General features: G+C 31.6%; 1 protein-coding gene across 3 annotated transcripts in view; it reads right to left on the reverse strand.

Moving 5' to 3' along the window:
- Positions 1–20,467, reverse strand: part of LOC140437245 (uncharacterized) — a 46,600-nt gene that overhangs the window by 22,953 nt on the left and 3,180 nt on the right. For all 3 annotated transcript variants that reach the window (XM_072526650.1, XM_072526651.1, XM_072526649.1), the window contains exons 3-5: positions 17,959–18,092; positions 14,016–14,367; positions 4,696–5,017 (exon numbers count right to left, since the gene is read on the reverse strand). In XM_072526650.1, coding sequence (XP_072382751.1) covers positions 4,696–5,017; positions 14,016–14,367; positions 17,959–18,092 — 808 coding nt within the window. The remainder of the gene's footprint in view (positions 1–4,695; positions 5,018–14,015; positions 14,368–17,958; positions 18,093–20,467) is intronic.

The raw sequence follows: 20,467 nt of genomic DNA on the forward strand, positions 1-20,467 counted from the left end.
GTCAAGATATACATTTTTTAAAAAAATAATTGCTTTCATTATTTAAAAATAATTTTTTATTTGCCAGAGTTTATAGTCTATTTGTAAGTTTTTGTAGCATCTCCTGAGTTTGTAAATGAATAGAACACATGTAAGTTTTTCTTTGTTATTTTTATATTTACTTTTGTAACTGTCTTTATGTATTATCTGTATTTTTGAAACTGTTTGTGATGAGAAACAATAAATGTTTAATTTTTTGTAAACCATTTTGTTTGTTTATCTTGACTAACTCTCTAACCCTTTTTTGAGTTTCATTTGAAAAAGATATGTTTTTCATTTTTAATAATTATTTCGATAGTTACAACTAGCTGTTGTAATAGTTATAATTAGGCACCTCGAAGTGGCATCCTTTTTAAATAACTAGAGGTGTTTCCTGTTTCCTTTCTGTGTTTTGTTTTATTTGTCCCAAGGGATTCATGACCTTCTGTTTCATATTTTTGTAGTTGCCCCAATCCAAACCCCTTGTCATTTACTTATCCACGACCCCAGCTCTCCAAACAAACCTTGAGTGCCGTTCGCACAGTATCGTTTATTTTGCTTGCCCTATCTCCACCCTCAGTAGTTTCTGTCCCCAACTTTCAACCCCCATAATGATACCCCATGTGGTAGGCAAAATATATTCGTTACAATGTGACAAATAATAAATTGCATAGGTGCATAACAGAAATGCATTTTAAGTGCATCTCGTTTATATTTTCAATGATTTTTGTTCAAATTTTTTTAAATCGGCTTTAATTTGTTATTTTGACTTAAACTTTCGGTATTAAACGTGATAAAATCCCTATTATTAATTATTGCAAAATTATTATTTATAAGTTTATTTCTTCAATTTCTTATTTTGAGTTGACACAGACTGTATAACTAATATTATTTTTTAAATTTCTAAACATTATTGTACTTAAAAATTATTTAAAAAATCAAATAATTTATACATATATACTTATAATAAACAGACTAAATAATAACATAATACATAATATTGCAATATTAGTATTAAAAACAAATGAATATCTCAATAAAAAACAGTTTTTACAAAAAACAAAGAAAATGACACTGGTTTTGTCAATGTAACAGTTCACATCCTAGGTCACCTTTATCGTCGTCGGTGTCTGACCATAAACTGTCAGAATCGTCTTCGCCTGTTCAGTCGCGCCATCTATTAAATGTTCTTTTCTAAGGTACTCCTGTTCTACTCCAATAACGTGATCACACGTTTTTTTCCACACATCTGCTCCCAGATTGTTAAATTTTTCTTCGGCTATCTGCCCAACGTCTGACATTTTAAAGGACACATTTTTTGATGCTACATGATTTTTGACTACTTCCCAAATTTTGTCAATCAGATTTAGTTCAGGGTGGTATGGAGGAAGACGTCTTTGTTTCGCCATTATTTTTAATAACTTTTAATAACTTTAAATAACAATTTTAACTTTCCAACTAAATTTTAAAATGTATATTGTCCATTATTTTAAATGTTATATTTTATATGTGTTTTTAATGTTGAGTGTCGTAGCTTTAGAAAAATAATCTCAACGACTAGTAAGTTGTAATGACAATTTGAGATATGTTGTAAATATTTACACTTTCTTCTAATTACAGTGTCTTGAAGAAGGAATAAAAGAATTCCGAAAGCTCGACCAAAAGTCAAAAGAGTGTTTCTATAACATCCCGGCCAAACCTACTGACTGCAGCCCTAATAAACTGGGTTTTTGTTTATATCGACAGTCAATAATATCCAGTATTTCTTATATATATATATATATATATATATATATATATATATATATATATATATATATATATATATATATATATATATACAGTAGACTCCCTCTATAACGAACACGGTTATTACGAGGTTCCGCTTATAACGAGATATATTAGATGTCCCGTCAAATTTCTATTGAACTATAACCATCTATAGCGAGGCAAATTTGGTTATAACGAGAGAAAATAAGATACAAAAACGAGTTTTTTACGTTTTTGGTCGGGTCGTGGCTATAAATAAATACCTTTTCAAACAGCCCCTCAATAAATTTAACTGCAGCCCGCAATAAACTTCTTTACAATGAATAAATACAACTGTTTCACATCTTTAGAAAATATGATAGAATGATACTGGACCATTTAAAGCAGTTAAAAATGACAGAGTTCTTAAAATTTCAGAAGCAATAGTTTATGTTATCCTTGAAAATACGCTTTATACATTATGTAGTTGGAAAAAAATATTAGTACAGGTTTTTTGATTTAACGTATATCATTGATAATAAAAGTAAACAACTCTTTTATGTTTTAATATATTTCATTGACAATAAAAGTAAATAGCTTTTTTTCAAAAACGCCATTCAAACAATATTTATTAGCATCTTATATTGCTCCGAATGGCTTCACTATAGGAAGTTAATGGTTTATAAAACTACAGATTCATATGTATGCACAGTATTATTATTGTCTGATATAACGAGATCGGCTTATAACGAGGTAATTAGTCTGTCATTTCAGTTCTCGTTATAGAGGGAGTCTACTGTATATAATATATATATATATATATATATATATATATATATATATATATATATATATATAATATTAAATATATATACAAAAGGAACATTTTTATTCCTGATAGAAAAAGAGAGAGAAAATATATCTTCTGTCTCTCTCTTACTCATATCTTACATATGTAATGATTTCACCGATTCACTCCCGTACAAATTTACAACGTCGACCGCGCGTATAGAAGTATAACTTCAATAATGATAGATATCTAACTAAATGTCGGACAAGACTTGTCAACAATGTCTGAATTTGTTAAAGATGTGCTACTTCACGCCTTGTACGTTCTCGAGTTTTGTGGGGTGCGATCATATGCGCACTTCGCGACTTTTCGCTATCTTGGTCTAGTGTACCTACCTCAATTCAGGTGCACGTGAAATTTCCTCGGACTTCGAGAAGTCCTACGAATTTCTTCTGCATTTTATCTCGGAATTAATCTGAAACTCATAAATTTGTCTTTTATCTTGATTTTGTGTTATATTTTTCCGATTTCCATAATGTATTATTATCCTCTAGAATGCTAAACAATGACACATTTTTAATATATTTTTTTTTGTATCTTGTCTATTATATTATACTAGTAACTTTGCCCGTCGCATGCGACGGGGGATCCAATCAATTATCATCTACAGTCAGTCATTAAATTTTTAAAATAATAAACTTTTTGCATATAATCCTATAAAATTTGCAGTTTGAGTCGATTAATATAAAGTTTTTATAAGTTCCCATATTAATTTATATGGCATTTTTATTAATAATTATTAAAAATATTACCCTTATGGCTTTTTATTTATTTTGAACAATAAAATTTCACTAAACCCTGGCTATGCATTCACTTATGTCAACAAAAGTTGATTTTTTCATAATTACGTTAAATCCAGAGCTATGGAAAAATGACATCAAAACAATATTGTCAGTTAATGTCAAATGTATTTGTAGTATTGCAAAGCTTTTTGCCGTTTGTGGATTGTACAACGGGTCTAGGTAAAGTTATCGATGAGAAAATTTGTGCAATCATTATTAGATTATTTAATTCTGGAAAATCCAATTCGGAAATAGCGAATATCTTGCAATTGTCACGCTATAGTGTAAGAAATATAGTAAGAAGATACACAACTACAGGTTCGGTCGCCACAAAATCTAGAAATGTACGAAAAAGTAAAATAACCGATGCAGATCGAAGGGCATTAAGACGCATTATAAACCCTATTCATTTTACAAATTCCCAATTGTCAATAGAAGCACGTGAAAGCCAAACATGATCGTACTGATGTGTATCATATGATTTTTAAAAATATTTACTTTTGAAACTGTTAGTGTAAGTGTATTGAAATTTAATCATTATATCACAATTAAACTAAACTCTAAAAAATAACACGACCAGTAAATAACTTAACAATAACTATAACATAAATATAACACAATATATTAACTTAAAAATCACCATGATACAATTTGAATTTAAAATGCTGGCAAGTTTGGATCTGTAACATGAGAATCTGTCTGGCTTAAGGTAATAAATTATATATAATAGCCTCTTGACGAATGAGACGGCGAATATCAACACGTGCTCATGTTTATAGATGGGAATTTGGTAAACGAATGTACTTTAGTGAAAAATCGACGAGCAAATTATATGGAGTTAAGCGTTTTATGGAGTGACGTTATTGAAAGACACGTTTCTAGATCAACATATCACCGAGAGGGCCACAAATTAGAATTTGGTTCTTACAAAGTAAACAATTTTTTGAAAAAGAAAGTGTGAAACAAAAAATTCGAGAAAAGGTTTTTAAAAAATAAATGGTTTTACGTAATAGTTTATCAGAAAAATTTAAAATTCGTAAAAAGAAACAAAATGGTGGACATTTAAAAAATTGTTCAAAAATTGACGTTTTTCAAGTCACAAAAATTTTATTACTATTTTTTTTTGTCAAATTATTATTGATTGTAAACTCGCTAAACAATGCAGCATAGGCGTACTCAGCACGCAGTTAGTAGGAAGAAATTAAGCTTGCAGTGTTGTAAGATCTATCGTTTACATATTCATTTCTTGGAGTTACAACTCTGCATATAATTTTACCATATAAAGAAAGAACTTACCTCAAATTTCCCTTGACCAACCTATATTCAAAAAGATATTGACCCACCATACAGAATTCGGAATCAGACAAGTAGCTCACGGAAGTTCCAGTAAATACGCCCGTAGTAGATTTATAGCGATCTGTAGAACTACCTTCTTCCGTTATTACATCGTCAGATGTAACAGATCTTACATCGTCATCTGAAATATTTGAAACTTCTTCGTCGTCATCCTCTATTTGGATTATTATATTTTCGGCACATGCTTGTTCTTCAGACAATGTTCCTTCGAGCACTTTTCGAAGTTCTTCTTCCACTGAGTCTAAGTTTTTTTGAGAGTTTCCTGAAATTTAAATACATTGATTTACGAAATTCTTATAAAACAAGAGGCAGTAAATCTTAAAAGGAACAGTTTTTACTAACGTTTTTATTTGTGTGCTTTTGAGTTCTGTCGCACATTCAGAACGCTTGGTATAGTCGCTTCACTCAGCTTGGGAATATTTTGAAAAAGTTATTGTCAGAAAAATACAAAACAAAAATTCCTAACACACCTTATTAATAAGAATATTCATTATTAGAAATGTATATTATGTGACAATAACATAAACAGTCTTATCTTAATGTCATAATCGTTCGGATCTTATGCCCATGCATTGGCTTGGACGTTGCCATGCTGTGTTGTTTCTCGTATTGTAATTTTGAAATAAAAATTTTTAGTTGTGGTTAAAATGATTGATGCATTTACATAAAATATAATTTTATGTAAAAGTGAGAATGAAAATGTGTTATTTAATGTTCCTAGAAAATTCACTGATTTTTTTTTGTAAAGGTTTTTTCAGAAATAACCTACTTAATTATAGATACCTATGAGTTTAAATATACGTAAATATAAAAATAAATTATACGTGAACCATATTTATATTTAAAAAGGTTAATAAAAAACAAATCTTAATAATTTTTTGCAAATAACAAAAATGTTATTTGCAAAACATTTGAGAATTAAATTTAAAACATTGAAACCTAAACATACGATCGAAAGAAATGGTTCCGAACCCGAACTACTTGTATGGTAGTGAAAGACTGACTGAAAACCGAAGAAAACGAGCGGCCGGCGCCGAGCTGGAGTGATGATATGTAAGACGAGACATCTGGCAACCAGTTACGTTAGGGTTGGATTTCGATTTCGGTCCTAAAAATAGTTCTTTCGCGAACTACACTTGAGTGCAACACAATCGACTCAAAAGCAATATTTGAGATTACACCTTCTGTTTTAATGTAAGAAGTATGAAAATAACAAGATGTAATGTGCAAACAGTAACTTTATTATTGAACTTAGAAAAACCGCTATTTCATTATTTGGAAGACGCATTATAAAAACAATATGGTATACGAACAGAGTTTCTCAAATATTCATCATTAGAACTATCCCAAGAAAGACGTAATGAACAAAGAAATCATCAATTACGAAATGAATTTTTTTATTTTTCAATATCTGATATTACCACCCCTATTCCTAATTACACTTTCCAGTCGATTTCGCATGGATCGGATGACTTTTCTAATAAATTCTTGAGGCATTGTTTCCCAGTCATCATTAAGCGCAGCCCTCAATTCCATTAGGCTCCTTGGTACATGATTTCTGTTTCGGACCCTTCGTTTAAGCTCATCCCAAACATACTCTATTGGATTTATGTCCGGGCTCAACGCAGGCCAATTTATTGTAGGTATACCGATCTCAGTCAGATAGGTGGTGGTGACTCGTGCGGTATGACATCGTGCATTATCATGCAATAAAATAAAGGCATCACCAATAAATCCCATGTATGGAACCACATTTCCTCCAAAATATCTCTGATGTAACGATCCGCCGTTAAACCTCCACCACGTCCTCCACCAGGCACGAAAACCGACTCGGTTTTCCCATCCATGAAAATGCCTGCCCAAAATATACAAAAACCGCCTCCATATGACACAATTTCTCGTATACAACATTGAGCAAATCGTTCTCCTGGCCTTCTATAGACTCGATGCCTCTTTTCGTTGCCATGTAGCCAGATCCTACTTTCGTCGGAGAATAATACCTGACTCCATTGATAGTCGTCCCAATCCAGATGTTCGCGAGCAAATTCTAATCGCCTTTACTTCTGGGCTGCAGTTAGCTTGGGACTCGTAGCTGCCCTTTTTGGTGTCAGGTTGGCTGCTTTAAGTCTCCTTCTGACTGTCCAAACGCTAGTAACCACACCTCGGACTTCTCTAGGCTCTTCTTTGAGATTAGTACCAGTCAAATGTCGATTTCTCAGAGATTTAGATACAAGGAATCGATCATATCTCTCCGTTGTTGTTCGTTTACGGCCTCCTCCTTGTCGACGGACATAATCACCAGTATCTTGGTACCGACGATATACTCGGGACATAGCAGATTGGCTTAAATTTAGTCGATTTGCCACGGCCCTCTGGCTTAGGTCTTCTCTCAATAATGCTACTGCTTGAGCTGCTTTGACAGATGTGGTATTCATTCTTTATGCAGTTGCGAACTCAATTGACTCATGTTTTAGTGCATCGCTATGAAAATTGATGCCTACGATGTTAACCGAACGCGTTAAGTCGGTGCGTGTCGATTTCAATGATTCAAATTCTGACCCCCTCTCTACGTATTTCATTATTTATTCTTAATACGTCACCCGATTTACCAAAAACCAAAACTTTTTTCAAACTCAATAATGAGGATAATAATTGTACAATAAATATTATTTACACCTTTTAGATTGAAACAGAAGACGTACTTTCGCAAAATAATTTTGAGTCGATTTTTTTGCACTCAAGTGTAGTTCACTGAACTAGTTCATTTTTGTGAAATAGTTTTCTTGAACTAGTTCGTCTAAAAGAACTAATAAGCACACCTCTAATATTTAAACCTTTTTTGTAAATAAATAAATAAACACGTGATTAACTACATGTGCTTTATTACAATTAATATTGGCTATGAGCACATGTGTGGTTGTTTAGTATAATCAAGCTTGATCAACGTAGCAAAAAGTTAATTACTAGTTGGGACTGGATTCAGTCATATACCCTAATAGACCAAAGAAGACCTATACTATAATTCCACTATTTGGAAGAGTGATTTCATCGTTTGAAGGCAGAGAAGTGGGGAAAGACGTATGAAAATCCAGTTGCGTACACTCACTTTTATTTCAACGTTAATTATATTCTATTTTTTAAATATTTGTTCGAAATAGGCCACAATATAAATTTATTTACAGGTTTTTACTGACGTTTCGATCTCTATATCCAAAGACCGTTTTCAAAGATATACACGATAGTTACATTTATTTTATTTGTTGATTATTATATATTTATATATTATTTATATAATCTTATATTATTTATTTTCTTTTTTTTCTAACTTTAAAAGCGGTCTCTGGAATAGAGATCGAAACGTCAGTAAATTAACCATGTAAATAGATATGTTGTGGCTTATTTTCAAAATTCTCCCTAAAAATACAGAATTTCACAAACAGAAAGCTATAAAAAATAAATATATCTATTATTTATATATTTGAAAACGGTCTCTTTATGGAGATTGAAACGTCAGTAAAAACATTTGAATATATTTTGTGGCTTATTCCCTACATTCCCCTAAAAATACAGAATGTCATAAGCACAAAGCTATAATTGATGGATTCCATTACTTGATGGAAATTCATTTTATGTAACAATAAAACATTGTAAACTTTGTTTTCGAAACTTCCACAAAATTTATTATAAAATCTTATCACTACAGCTGTTTCGGCAGAGTGCCTTTCTCAAGTTTCGAAAACAAAGTTTTTATTGTTGTATTATTACAAAACGCTATAAAAAACGAATAAATTTGCAGAAAGCTTATTGATGCTACCCGGCTGTCGCGGAAGTTACGCTAAAACGTCTATTGACGTGACCTGACCAGGTTCTAATTTTGTTAAGATTCTCTTAAACCAGCGCTCAAATTCTTTGGAAGTCATTTCTTCATGATAATCTCCTGTTTTTCTTGACTCATATTGAAGCAAACCATCATCAAGGAACCCTGTATCACTTCCTATATGGATAATGATTAAACGTCGTCCCTTTCCTGATGGAGCTTTTAATCCTGTAAAGCAGCCTTCTATAAATGCTTCGCGTTTACCTTTGACATTTGAATCTTGCTAATCTTTTCCAACTGTATGACCTTCGTTAATCCATGTTTCATCCAAATAATCTCCTCAGGTCTTTCAGCCACGAGTTCTGGCGTCTTCCTACTGATCTTTTGCCCTGTACTTTTCCTTCCAGTATAACTTGAAGTAATTCATATCTTTCGCCTCTCAGCACATGACCCAAGTATTGCATTTTCCTCTCTTTGATTATTCTTAGTAATTCTTTTTGTTTACACATGCGACGAAGTACCTCAACATTAGTAACTCTTTGTACCCATGGAATTCTCAACATTCGTCTGTATATATACATCTCAAAGGCATCTATTCTTTTTTCTATTTCAGAGTGCATTGTCCAACTTTCACAGCCATACAAATGCTATACAAATTCCCAAGTTGTCAAGTTTTTGAAACGGAATGGGAATGAAATGTAACATCAATTTTTATTTTATAAACTTAAATATATAACAAAACTGAACATGTAAATAAAATTTATTTCAATACAATTTTGTGCTCAATTTTTACTATTGAAAAAACTCATTTTTTGGAATTTCTATGTCGGTAATAACCGCTGCGTATAAGAATTCAGGTTTGTATGACCATAACTGCTATTTGTGAACAAGAATCGGCTACACTGTACGGCATCTTGTGGTTAGGTCTGCTATAGAGAAGCACAAATAAATGTACTAATTATACATTCTATGATTTCTGATGAGAAAACGCAAATTAAACGGGTAGTTTGCGGGGGCCGCTGAGTACATTTAAATTTAAGGACATTCGGCGTTTAAACGATGAAATCACTCTTCCAAATAGTGGAATTTTAATATAGTCAAATGTATATAATATACTCATATAATTTGACTACTGAATTTTTCTATAATAATATAATATCAAAGATATATTGATATTGTTAAAACTATATATTAAGGTTGATCTGCACCCCCCAAGAGACGAACTACACATTCAAAAAAATTGAGAAGGTATATGTGATCACTAGAAGTATCTTGCCAAATTTTGAACAAACTTCGTTTTTGTTTTCGAAAAAACTCAAAAAAACTACTTTTTTCCAAGTATAAAGCGGGAAAACCAATCATAGAAATTTTCGTAAAGCATGAAGATATAATCTAAGAAATCAAATACTTATGAATTTTTTGAAAAATTTTAAATGTATAGTTTTGCTACAATAGGAAAGAACCTGAAAGATTATGTTCCTGTTTAGAATAAAGCTACCTTTAAGAGACCGGACAAAATTTTAATAACAACATATATAAAACTGTAGAAGTGGAAAATATTTAAATATTAAAATATAAAGCTCTATAAATTCGGTAACTTATGACTTATCCAAATTTGTTGCCAACATTCTTAAAGATGCTTTTGACGAAGTGAACAACTATAATGCAAAGGATACATTTTCATTTGTTAATGATATCAGAGAGTTGATTTTACCGAAAGAATATGTTTTAATTTCGTTAGATGTCACATCGTTATTTACTAACATACCAATAGATCTGGTCAGTAATATAATACAGTCAAAATGGAATCTTATCCAAAATTATACAACAATTTCTAAGGATAGTTTTTAACACTTCTGAATTATGTTTTTGAGAACACCTATTTTAGCTTTAATGATAAATTCTATCGACAAATATTTGGAGCACCTATGGGTAGTCCACTCAGCCCCATAATAGCAACCATCATTTTGGACCATTTGCTGGATGTCATTATTCCACAATTACCTTTCCCTTTACTCTTCATTAAAAAATTTGTAGACGATCTCATATGTTCTGTTCCTACTTCACAAATTCAAAATACCTTGAACACTTTCAATAACAACAAACACTTAACAAACTAATAAGAACTGAACAAAACAAAATATTGATAGATTGGTATCGAAAGCCAACACATTCTGGAAGATATTTAAACTTTTTTTCAAATCATCCTACTCATCGAAAGTTTAATACAGTGATTGCAATGAAGAATAGGGTAAGGCATATTAGTGATGATAAATTCATAAACAGAAACTTAAATTTGCTATTAAACATCTTTGAAAATAATGGATACCCAAAACATATCCTTTAAAAATTGATATTTAACTCAGACATTTTTGACGGTCCCACTGATATCAAAAAACTACCATTAATAAAACAGTTAACACCTTCTGTGACCAGTTTATTTAAACAATTTACTAACATTAAAATTGTCTAATATAATTTATTAGAAAACCGACAACTGTTTTCTAAAGTAAAAGACAAGACATCAACTGTAAATAAAACTAATGTTATCTACAAACTGCCTTGTTTGGATTGCCGGAGCTGTTATGTTGACCAAACTTCTCAGTGGCTAAAACAAAGGGTCACACAATACAAAAGTGACTGCACAAAGAAGAAGAAAACATGTGTGACAGTTGACCATTACTTAAAAACTGGGCATAATTTGACTACTCAAATGTCAGGTTTCTACAGCAAGAGAACAATTACAAAAAAAGATTGTTTTTAGAAATGTGTCATATTAATAAAGAAAAATATGCAGTAAATTATAAGGCAGACACGGGACAGTTGAGCAATATTTACTGTAATATTCTTAGTATGTTCAAATAATTTTTGTTTACAATTATATTGTGTTTTAATAGTTTCTTAGTTGTTTTTTTTGCTAAATTTTTTTTTTAAAATTTAATTACTAGTGACTAGGTGCTTTAACCAATATTGTCAGTACTGTTTTTAATATATTATGTACATTTTTAAATATTTTTAACTCTAAATCTGTAAGTAAATCATTGTTTATTTTCACCTGATATTTAACCATATTTCAGTTGTCTCCTGATGAAGCTGACAAAAAATCAGCGAAATATAGAGTAATAAAAGAAAAAGGAGTTTTTTTTTTTAAATAACAGACCGCATACCCGACACACCAATCCAATAAATTGTTATTATAATATATAATATATATATATATATATATATATATATATATATATATATATATATATCCAAATCAAAGAAATTAAGATATGTATTGAAATAGCACATGCATCATTCGTTAAACTTAAAAAGGTTAGGACTACGCCTAAGAATGCTTCAGTGTTACGTATTCACTACTATTCTTTATGGCTTGAACGCATGGACATTAAAACAAGTTGATCTGAATAAGTTGGCCGCCTTTGAATTTTGGTGTTACAGAAGAATCCTGCGAATATCATGAACTCAAATAATGTCAAACGCAGAAGTTACTAGAAGAATGGGAAATGAAGCTGAAATAATCTTGACTATCAAAGAAGAAAACTTAAGTACTCGGGCCATATTTGAGAGGGCAAAGATACTCATTATTGCAGCTTATTATGCAAGACAAAATTCGAGGAAAGCGAAATGTGGGAAGACAAAGAATATTGTGGCTTAAGAACTTGAGGGAATGGTTTGAATGCAGTAATGCAGAACTATTTGAAGCATTCGTCACTCATCGGATGAACTGTGTAAATATACTGAGTGGCAAAAATGGTAAACACCTACATATTTATCCGATTTTAATAATTTTTGTTATTTTGATCAACTAACTGCAGAAGCTGATTCAATAATGTGTTGAGGATCCACGATTTCTTATATACTCATTAACAAGCCTGGGCATCGTTCTGATGAGGAGGTCGATATCCTATTGGGGTACCTCATTCCAGGCTACAGCAACTTCGTGATTAATAGCTGCTAAAGCCTGCGGAGAGTGTTGCAAATCTTTCCACCCATGACGTCCCAGACATGTTCAATTGGAGACAGATCACACAATCGTGGTGGCCACGACATTCGTTCTTATTTGGTGGATTGATTTGCAATGTTCCGAAGCCTAATTGTACTACCGATTTGTTGGGAAAGATTAGAGCTTCTGCGGTATTATAATGTACCTAATACAAATATATTTACGGGTCACCTAAATGTTTTTTTCACAAGAAATCACAGACAATTAAAAAAACACACAATAGTGATGCGTCCACTAGAGCTGGCCTTAGCTCAAATTTACTAGAGCTAAATTCTGGATATATTAAAACTTTCTAAAAAGCTGTCATTAACACTTTCACTGCTCACAAAGAGGCCGTGTGATTTACTGCCTTGCTGAATTTGTACAGCTTCTTTAATACTACGATACGAGGTACCCCGAACGGGACCACGCGCACCTGGAAGTTAACCGACGTGGTCCACATCGGGGTCATGCGCATTTAATGTGTTAAATTGGTAAAAACAAAGCACATTCTTTGGTTAGTAGATTTTACTGACTTGAAAAATACCTTCAAGATCAAGACTATTTTTTTTGTAAACTTTTAAGATTTTTTTATGGATATTCTGCTTATCTATGTATCATAAAAGTCGGTACAGCCGTTTTTGAGTTATAAATGCTATAACTAACACGATTTACGACATTGTGATGTACACACAAATATATTTCAAAAGCGAAAGACAAAAAATGTACTAGCAAATTCCAGGCTATGTTAAATATGAATTAGATGTGGAAAATATACACTAGTTATTTATTTTATTTTAAATTCATTGATTGATTAGTATTTATACGATTTTAAATAGTAAAAAAGATAAGAAGTTAATCAATTTAATAAAATGAAAAGTTTCTCCCCAGCGGGAAATGGAAACTCTCCCGGGAAACAGGCGAAGATACTGATCACTATACTACTAATGAATATACTAAAAATTGATATTGACAACGTAATAGTAGATTTGACCGACATGAAAAATACTTTAAGATCAAGATTATATATAGAAATATGTAACCATAGGTTTAATTCAGCTATTAGTATGAATTTTTATGTTGTAATGTCAAAATTTGCCCAAACTAAGTGAACTGATAATAAAATAAAAGGTAAATAAATCAGTGCGAATAAAAACTTTAATAAACGACAACTACACAGAATCCCAAAAACACTAAAATTTTCAATGTTTTATTTACAAATGTGGTAGGTTGAAATAATATTATCATATAAATTTGGTAATATCACAGGCGGCTGTTTAAGTACCAAAGTTTTTTTTAAGGAAAGTTTGTGGCTTTAACCGAAAACTCCAGAAAACTATATATCTAGGTTTTTTAAATTTTACAAACATAATATTTTTAGTAGTCTTTACATTATAGAATCAGCAAATGGCAAAATTAATCAAAAGCGATAAAATGATAAAGATGAAAAATTACCTTTAGGTTTTGCTACCTTTCCCTTATTATTCTCTTTCTGAGGACTATTCTTTTTAATCAAAAACTCACTGATAGCTTCCAACTCATCGTAGACACAACTCTCAGCTCCTGTTGTACTTTCTCTTACTTTCTTGTTGTTCACTTCCTCAGGTTTCGCATCTATTTCGTCTGATTCCGACACTATGTTTTTCCGTTTCTTTCTTTTGGATGCTGAAACTGGCTGCTGTTTTGGTAATGTTCTTTTTTGAATCTTGTCATTTCTTAAGCAAATAGAGCGAAAATTAAAACAGATTTTTAGAGTTTCTAAGCAATCATTGCATATATTTTTTGGTAAAGAGTCTTCGTAAGATATCTAAAACATCAAAAAACTATTTAAACTTTTTACATAGGTAATTTTCATAAAGCAGTGTAAAACATGCAGTTCTCTTCAGTGCGTTATCGTAGCGAGACAGAGACGAACTAGTTTTTGAGTTAGTGAAATAGCTTTAATATTTTTATTTTTTTTTGAACAATCGTTTTTAATATTTCATCATTTTTTGGATCATTCTGAATAAAAAAGGTTAATTGTAATTTTTCTCTAAAGTTGATCGTTTTCAACTTATAAACAAGTTAAACCTAAAAAAAAAAACGAAAAATGATGATTGGCGGCTCAAAAACACACAATTATTTTTGAATTCACCAAACCTTGTTCTATCAGTTTCTGATACTTTAGTTTGGGGTTATTTAATTTAAAAACATTGTTTTTAGTTGTTTGAGGCCTAAAATGGATTTATACAAAACTGTTTAATAAATTAGGACCACTTTTTGTATGAGCGACCTCTGAACATTATTTGTAAATATTTTACATTTTTACACAGTAATTCTTATCGGCAGTGAAGACAGGTATTTTTATTACATCTTTCAATGTGAGATAAAATAAAAATGAGATGACTAACTGGAATGTTTAAGATTAGAGAAACATAATATGTCATGTTTATTGGAAATACTCGACATCATTAGCACGTGCAAATCCTAAACTGTCGCCTAATTTCCTATGAAATTAAAATGGGAAATGTTTTTAGGGTCCATTTATTTTTTCGGACATGCTTATTTACGAGGTCCGCGAGGTTTTGAAACATCTTTACTTATAAATGGTCATATACACTGGGAATTTTAAACTAAATAACAAATGGTATGGCACGAAAAATTTGAACTGGCTTTGGTTGAGAATTGTGCACTCTGTGATTTTGAATTATTCTTTTTTTTTCAGTTCATATCTCCAATACTGACATTCTGACAATCAACAGTCTGTTTAATCCATCTGGTGTTTTCAAGAAACCATTCAGAATACAGAATATTGAGAATACCAGAAGTTATGATATATATCCTATATACAACGGTACTTTGATAAGTAGTTAGTGTCCAGAAGTAGTAACTCCTGGACAATAATAAACAATCAGTTTTAATATCTTAATGCATGTGATTGCAAATTAAAAATTTAATGATAAAAAAATCATAATATATATATATATATATATATATATATATATATTTATATATATATATATATATATATATATATATATATATATATATATATATATATATATATATATATATATATGTTCGGAAAGATTTCCGCGGTTAGTACAATTAAACTTAGAGCTAAGATTAATATTATTATAAAAATTAATATTAAACTCACCAGTCTTCCGGGTTGAACCGCGTCGATATCCATTTTGCCGAGCTTTCGACATCCTCTCTGATGTCTTCTTCAGGGCTTCCGAGGTCTCAGTCTCCCGAGCCCCCAGACACTACTACACTCACTAGTCACTTCTAGTTCACTCACTAGTTCACACTAGTTCACTAGTAGTGAACTAGTGAGTGAACTAGAAGTGACTAGTGAGTGTAGTAGTGTCTGGGGGCTCGGGAGACTGAGACCTCGGAAGCCCTGAAGAAGACATCAGAGAGGATGTCGAAAGCTCGGCAAAATGGATATCGACGCGGTTCAACCCGGAAGACTGGTGAGTTTAATATTAATTTTTATAATAATATTAATCTTAGCTCTAAGTTTAATATATATATATATATATATATATATATATATATATATATATATATATATATATATATATATATATCGAAAAAAGGAGTACAACAGTTAATACAATATAAACTAAGGATCACTCGAACAGTGGTGGGTTTTTCAGTCAAAAGGTGGAGAAAAAAGACAAAGAAGTTGGCTACTTCATCTATTTATTTGAAGACGTTTCGCTCTCTAATCAGAAAGCATCATCAGTTCATCTAAAAAGAACAATATGAAAAACCGACATCCATAGAAAAGTCAATATAAATGTGGCACCTCAAAAAGACATGTAGCAGTCAATGGTATAATATGTAAAGAAGCTTAAGATATTGGACATTAAATGGTTAGGTTGTATAAACAATTAACTGAAACTAAACATAGTTTACAATTTGATACAAACATAGAACAGCAAAAGACCATGTGGTTATTGTACATGTAATTTAAAAAAAGTATGTAAAAACTTATGTAAAATAAGTATTTGCCGAGAACTAACAAGATCATAAGATAACTGTCTTTTCACGTGATAGCTAAGTGGATCTATAATGGGCTCCTATTTGCCGGGTGCCTCCTGATAGTATTGGAAGCTTTTTGTGGAAACTTCATTACATCGTTTATAATATTACTATAATTATTAACTCTTAATCATTTAAATAATGTTACCTAAGGTAAAAATAAAATTAAATCAATATCATACTGTTGGAAGTGTGATCTTATCATCTTGATCACTGAGTAGTGAACTAGTGAGTGAACTAGAAGTGACTAGTGAGTGTAGTAGTGTCTGGGGCTCGGGAGACTGAGACCTCGGAAGCCCTGAAGAAGACATCAGAGAAGATGTCGAAGGCTCGGCCCAATGGATATCGACGCGGTTCAACCCGGAAGACCGGTGAGTTTAATATTAATTTTTATAATAGTATTAATCTTAGCTCTACGTATATATATATATATATATATATATATATATATATATATATATATATATACAGTTGCGTTTTGAGTCATTGATTCAATTCGAGTTTGTTACCATTCTCTGGTTGGCAATTATAGTAAAATAAGTGTGTCGAAAAACCAATTGTTTTAGTTATTCCTGACCCATTAAAGCCAACAAGAAAAATAAATACAGTAGACTCCCTCTATAACGAGAACTGAAATGACAGACTAATTACCTCGTTATAAGCCGATCTCGTTATATCAGACAATAATAATACTGTGCATACATATGAATCTGTAGTTTTCTAAACCAATAACTTCCTATAGTGAAGCCATTCGGAGCAATATAAGATGCTAATAAATATTGTTTGGATGGCGTTTTTGAAAAAAAGTTATTTACTTTTATTGTCAATGAAATATATTAAAACATAAAAGAGTTGTTTACTTTTATTATCAATGATATACGTTAAAACAAAAAATCTGTACTTATATTTTTTTCCAACTACATAATGTATAAAGCGTATTTTCAAGGATAACATAATAAACTATTGCTTCTGCAATTTTAAGAACTCTGTAATTTTTAACTGCTTTAAATGGTCCAGTATCATTCTATCATATATTTTGTAAACATGTGAAACAGTTGTATTTATTCATTGTAAAGTAGTTTATTGCGGGCTGCAGTTAAGTTTATTGAGGGGCTGTTTGAAAAGGTATTTATTTATAGCCACGACCGGACCAAACACGTAAAAAACACGTTTTTGGATCTTATTTTCTCTCGTTATAACCAAATTTGCCTCGCTATAGACGGTTATAGTTCAATAGAAATTTTTCACGGGACATCTAATGTATCTCATTATAAGCGAAACCTCGTAATAACCGTGTTCGTTATAGAGGGAGTATACTGTATTATAAATTACACCTTTACTAGTGGCATAATAAAAGTATGTTTACCTCAATTGGATGAACACAAGCCAAAATAGCAAAAACTATGTGAACTCCTTCTTCAATTTCCTCTACAAATATATTTTTTAAATCTGATCTATGCTTCAGGCATAAACGGCACAGTGATGTAACACTTCTAGAATCTAAAAAAGTCAAATATATTATTTAAGACAGAAAATCATCAAACATTTTTAGAGGTAAGGCCTCTGTATAGAAGTCTAAAATAAAGCGTTTTTAAATTGTTCTTGCTTAGTAGGAAAAGTAAGATGATAATTACAGCTTACTCAGATATTACCTTTATAAAATGTGCAAAGTGGATAGAACAACATACATATTCTGCAAAAATGCAAGGGAAACATAACATATAGACATGATATAGACTGGTGATGTATTAAAATATTTTTGTTTTAAAATGCTTTAATGAAAATTGTGTCTTTCATACATATTTTATTTTTATTTTATGAAGTTAAAAAATTTTACAGTGGTTTTTCCCCTAAGTTCCACAAAAATTCACTATAATGATAAAAGCACTTTATTGCTATTCGATTCTATTTATTCTATAGTAGTATCTCTTTTAAAGGGCTAGCAGCATATCATGTTAAATTGATAGACTTCATAGTGTGTTAAGATATCTCCATAAATATATACCCATGACTTTTCTATTATTGTTGAAGATATCTTCAACAATAGGTCTAAAAATGAACATCAGTAAGACCAAATTTATGACAAATTTAGTTCCCAGCGAACACCTAATCATCCAAAATCAAGTGGTAGAATTGACAGAAAAGTACATATATCGTGGTCATGAAATCAGAATAGGCAAAGACAACCAGACCTGCGAATTTCAACGACGAATAACACTTGCTTGTGCGGCATATGGTTCACTAAGAGACATCTTTAAGAGCAACATGCCGATAGCTATGAAACGGAAGACATTTGACCAATGCATTCTTCCTATTATGACATATGGACCAGAAACTCTCACGCTCACAAAAACAATAGCACTAAAAATGCGAGTGGCACAAAAGCACATGGAAAGATCAATTCTCGGCGTGACAAAAAAAGACAAAATAAGGAATCAAGACTTACGGAAAAGAACAGGTATCAGTGATGTCATCAAACGTATAGCCAAGCTGAAATGGAATTGGGCAGGTCCCATAGCGAGACTGAAAGACACAAGATGGACCAGAAAACTAATTGACTGGCGCCCACGAGAAGATAAACGCAGCAGAGCACGACCACCAATACGCTGGATGGACGACATTAGACGAATATCCAAGAAATGGCAACAAGAAGCACAGAACCGTGAAGAGTGGCGAAAGATGGGAGAGACCTATGTCCAGCAGTGGACAGAAGAGGTTGCATGATGATGATTTTATATTAGCTGTAAACTACATTATTTTTTATATAATCTTTCCATAACTTGTTTGATTTGTTTCTAAATTTAGATTAATTATAAGTGCATATTACTGAAATTATTTATAAAACTATAAAATTGAAAGCTGAACATGGATCAATAAAGACTTAAATGTATCTATATCCTCATTACCTAATGTTAACCTTATGTTGTCCTAAACTTAAGGTTAGGGATGTATTAAACAAATATTTTAAGAATATTCAGAAAATATTCAGCTGTGTTCAAGAAGAACAGAGAAGAAAAGGATCAAATTTATGTCCTACAATATTTGCAGATAAGATGTGAACCTCCAACTTATCTGAACATAAGTTGGAGGTTCAGGCCATCTTTACAGCCAAAAAGGCTTAGATTCAATAATTACAGGAAATATTTATTAAAAGCACAGGCAAATGTGGGTACTTATACCTGCAAAATTTATAAAAACAATGGAGATTGACCAATATTAAGACAAAGTTACATGGAGGGGAGCTAAATTGAGAAATTTGAAATATGGGTTTATGACAAGGGATCACCTTTTTGTTGGGCATAGCAAGCAAGGTATTGAGCAATATTTCCTAGAATTGAAAACAGCAGCAAAACAGGTTGGTCTAGTCAGCATCAAAGACAAACCCAAGTACATGCTGGTTACTAAGGATAAAAAAGCAAATGAGAAATGGGAAACAATCTTTGGAAGTCATATCTTTAAATGTGTCGACAGCTTCACGTACCTTGGCTCACTAGTGACTACTGCCAACAAAACAAGCAAAGAAATTAAAAGATGAATAAACCTTACAAATAGGGTACACTTCTTCTTCTTTAAGTGCCATCTTCGTTCCGAAGGTTGGCGATCATCAGGGCTATACGTATTTTCGAAACTGCTGACCGAAACAATTCGTTGCTGCTACAGCTATACCATTCCCGTAGATTCTTTAGCCAGGAGTTTCGTCTTCTTCCTATGGACCTTTTTCCTGCTATTTTCCCTTGCATAATTATTCGAAGCAGTTCATATCTTTCGCCTCTTGTAATGTGTCCCAATTATTGCAGTTTTCGTTTTTTGATCGTAAATATGACTTCCTTTTCTTTATTCATTCTTCTCAAGACCTCGACATTTGTGACTCTCTC

The sequence above is a fragment of the Diabrotica undecimpunctata genome, chromosome 3 (genome assembly GCF_040954645.1).
Source record: "Diabrotica undecimpunctata isolate CICGRU chromosome 3, icDiaUnde3, whole genome shotgun sequence".
Classification (NCBI taxonomy): domain Eukaryota; kingdom Metazoa; phylum Arthropoda; class Insecta; order Coleoptera; family Chrysomelidae; genus Diabrotica; species Diabrotica undecimpunctata.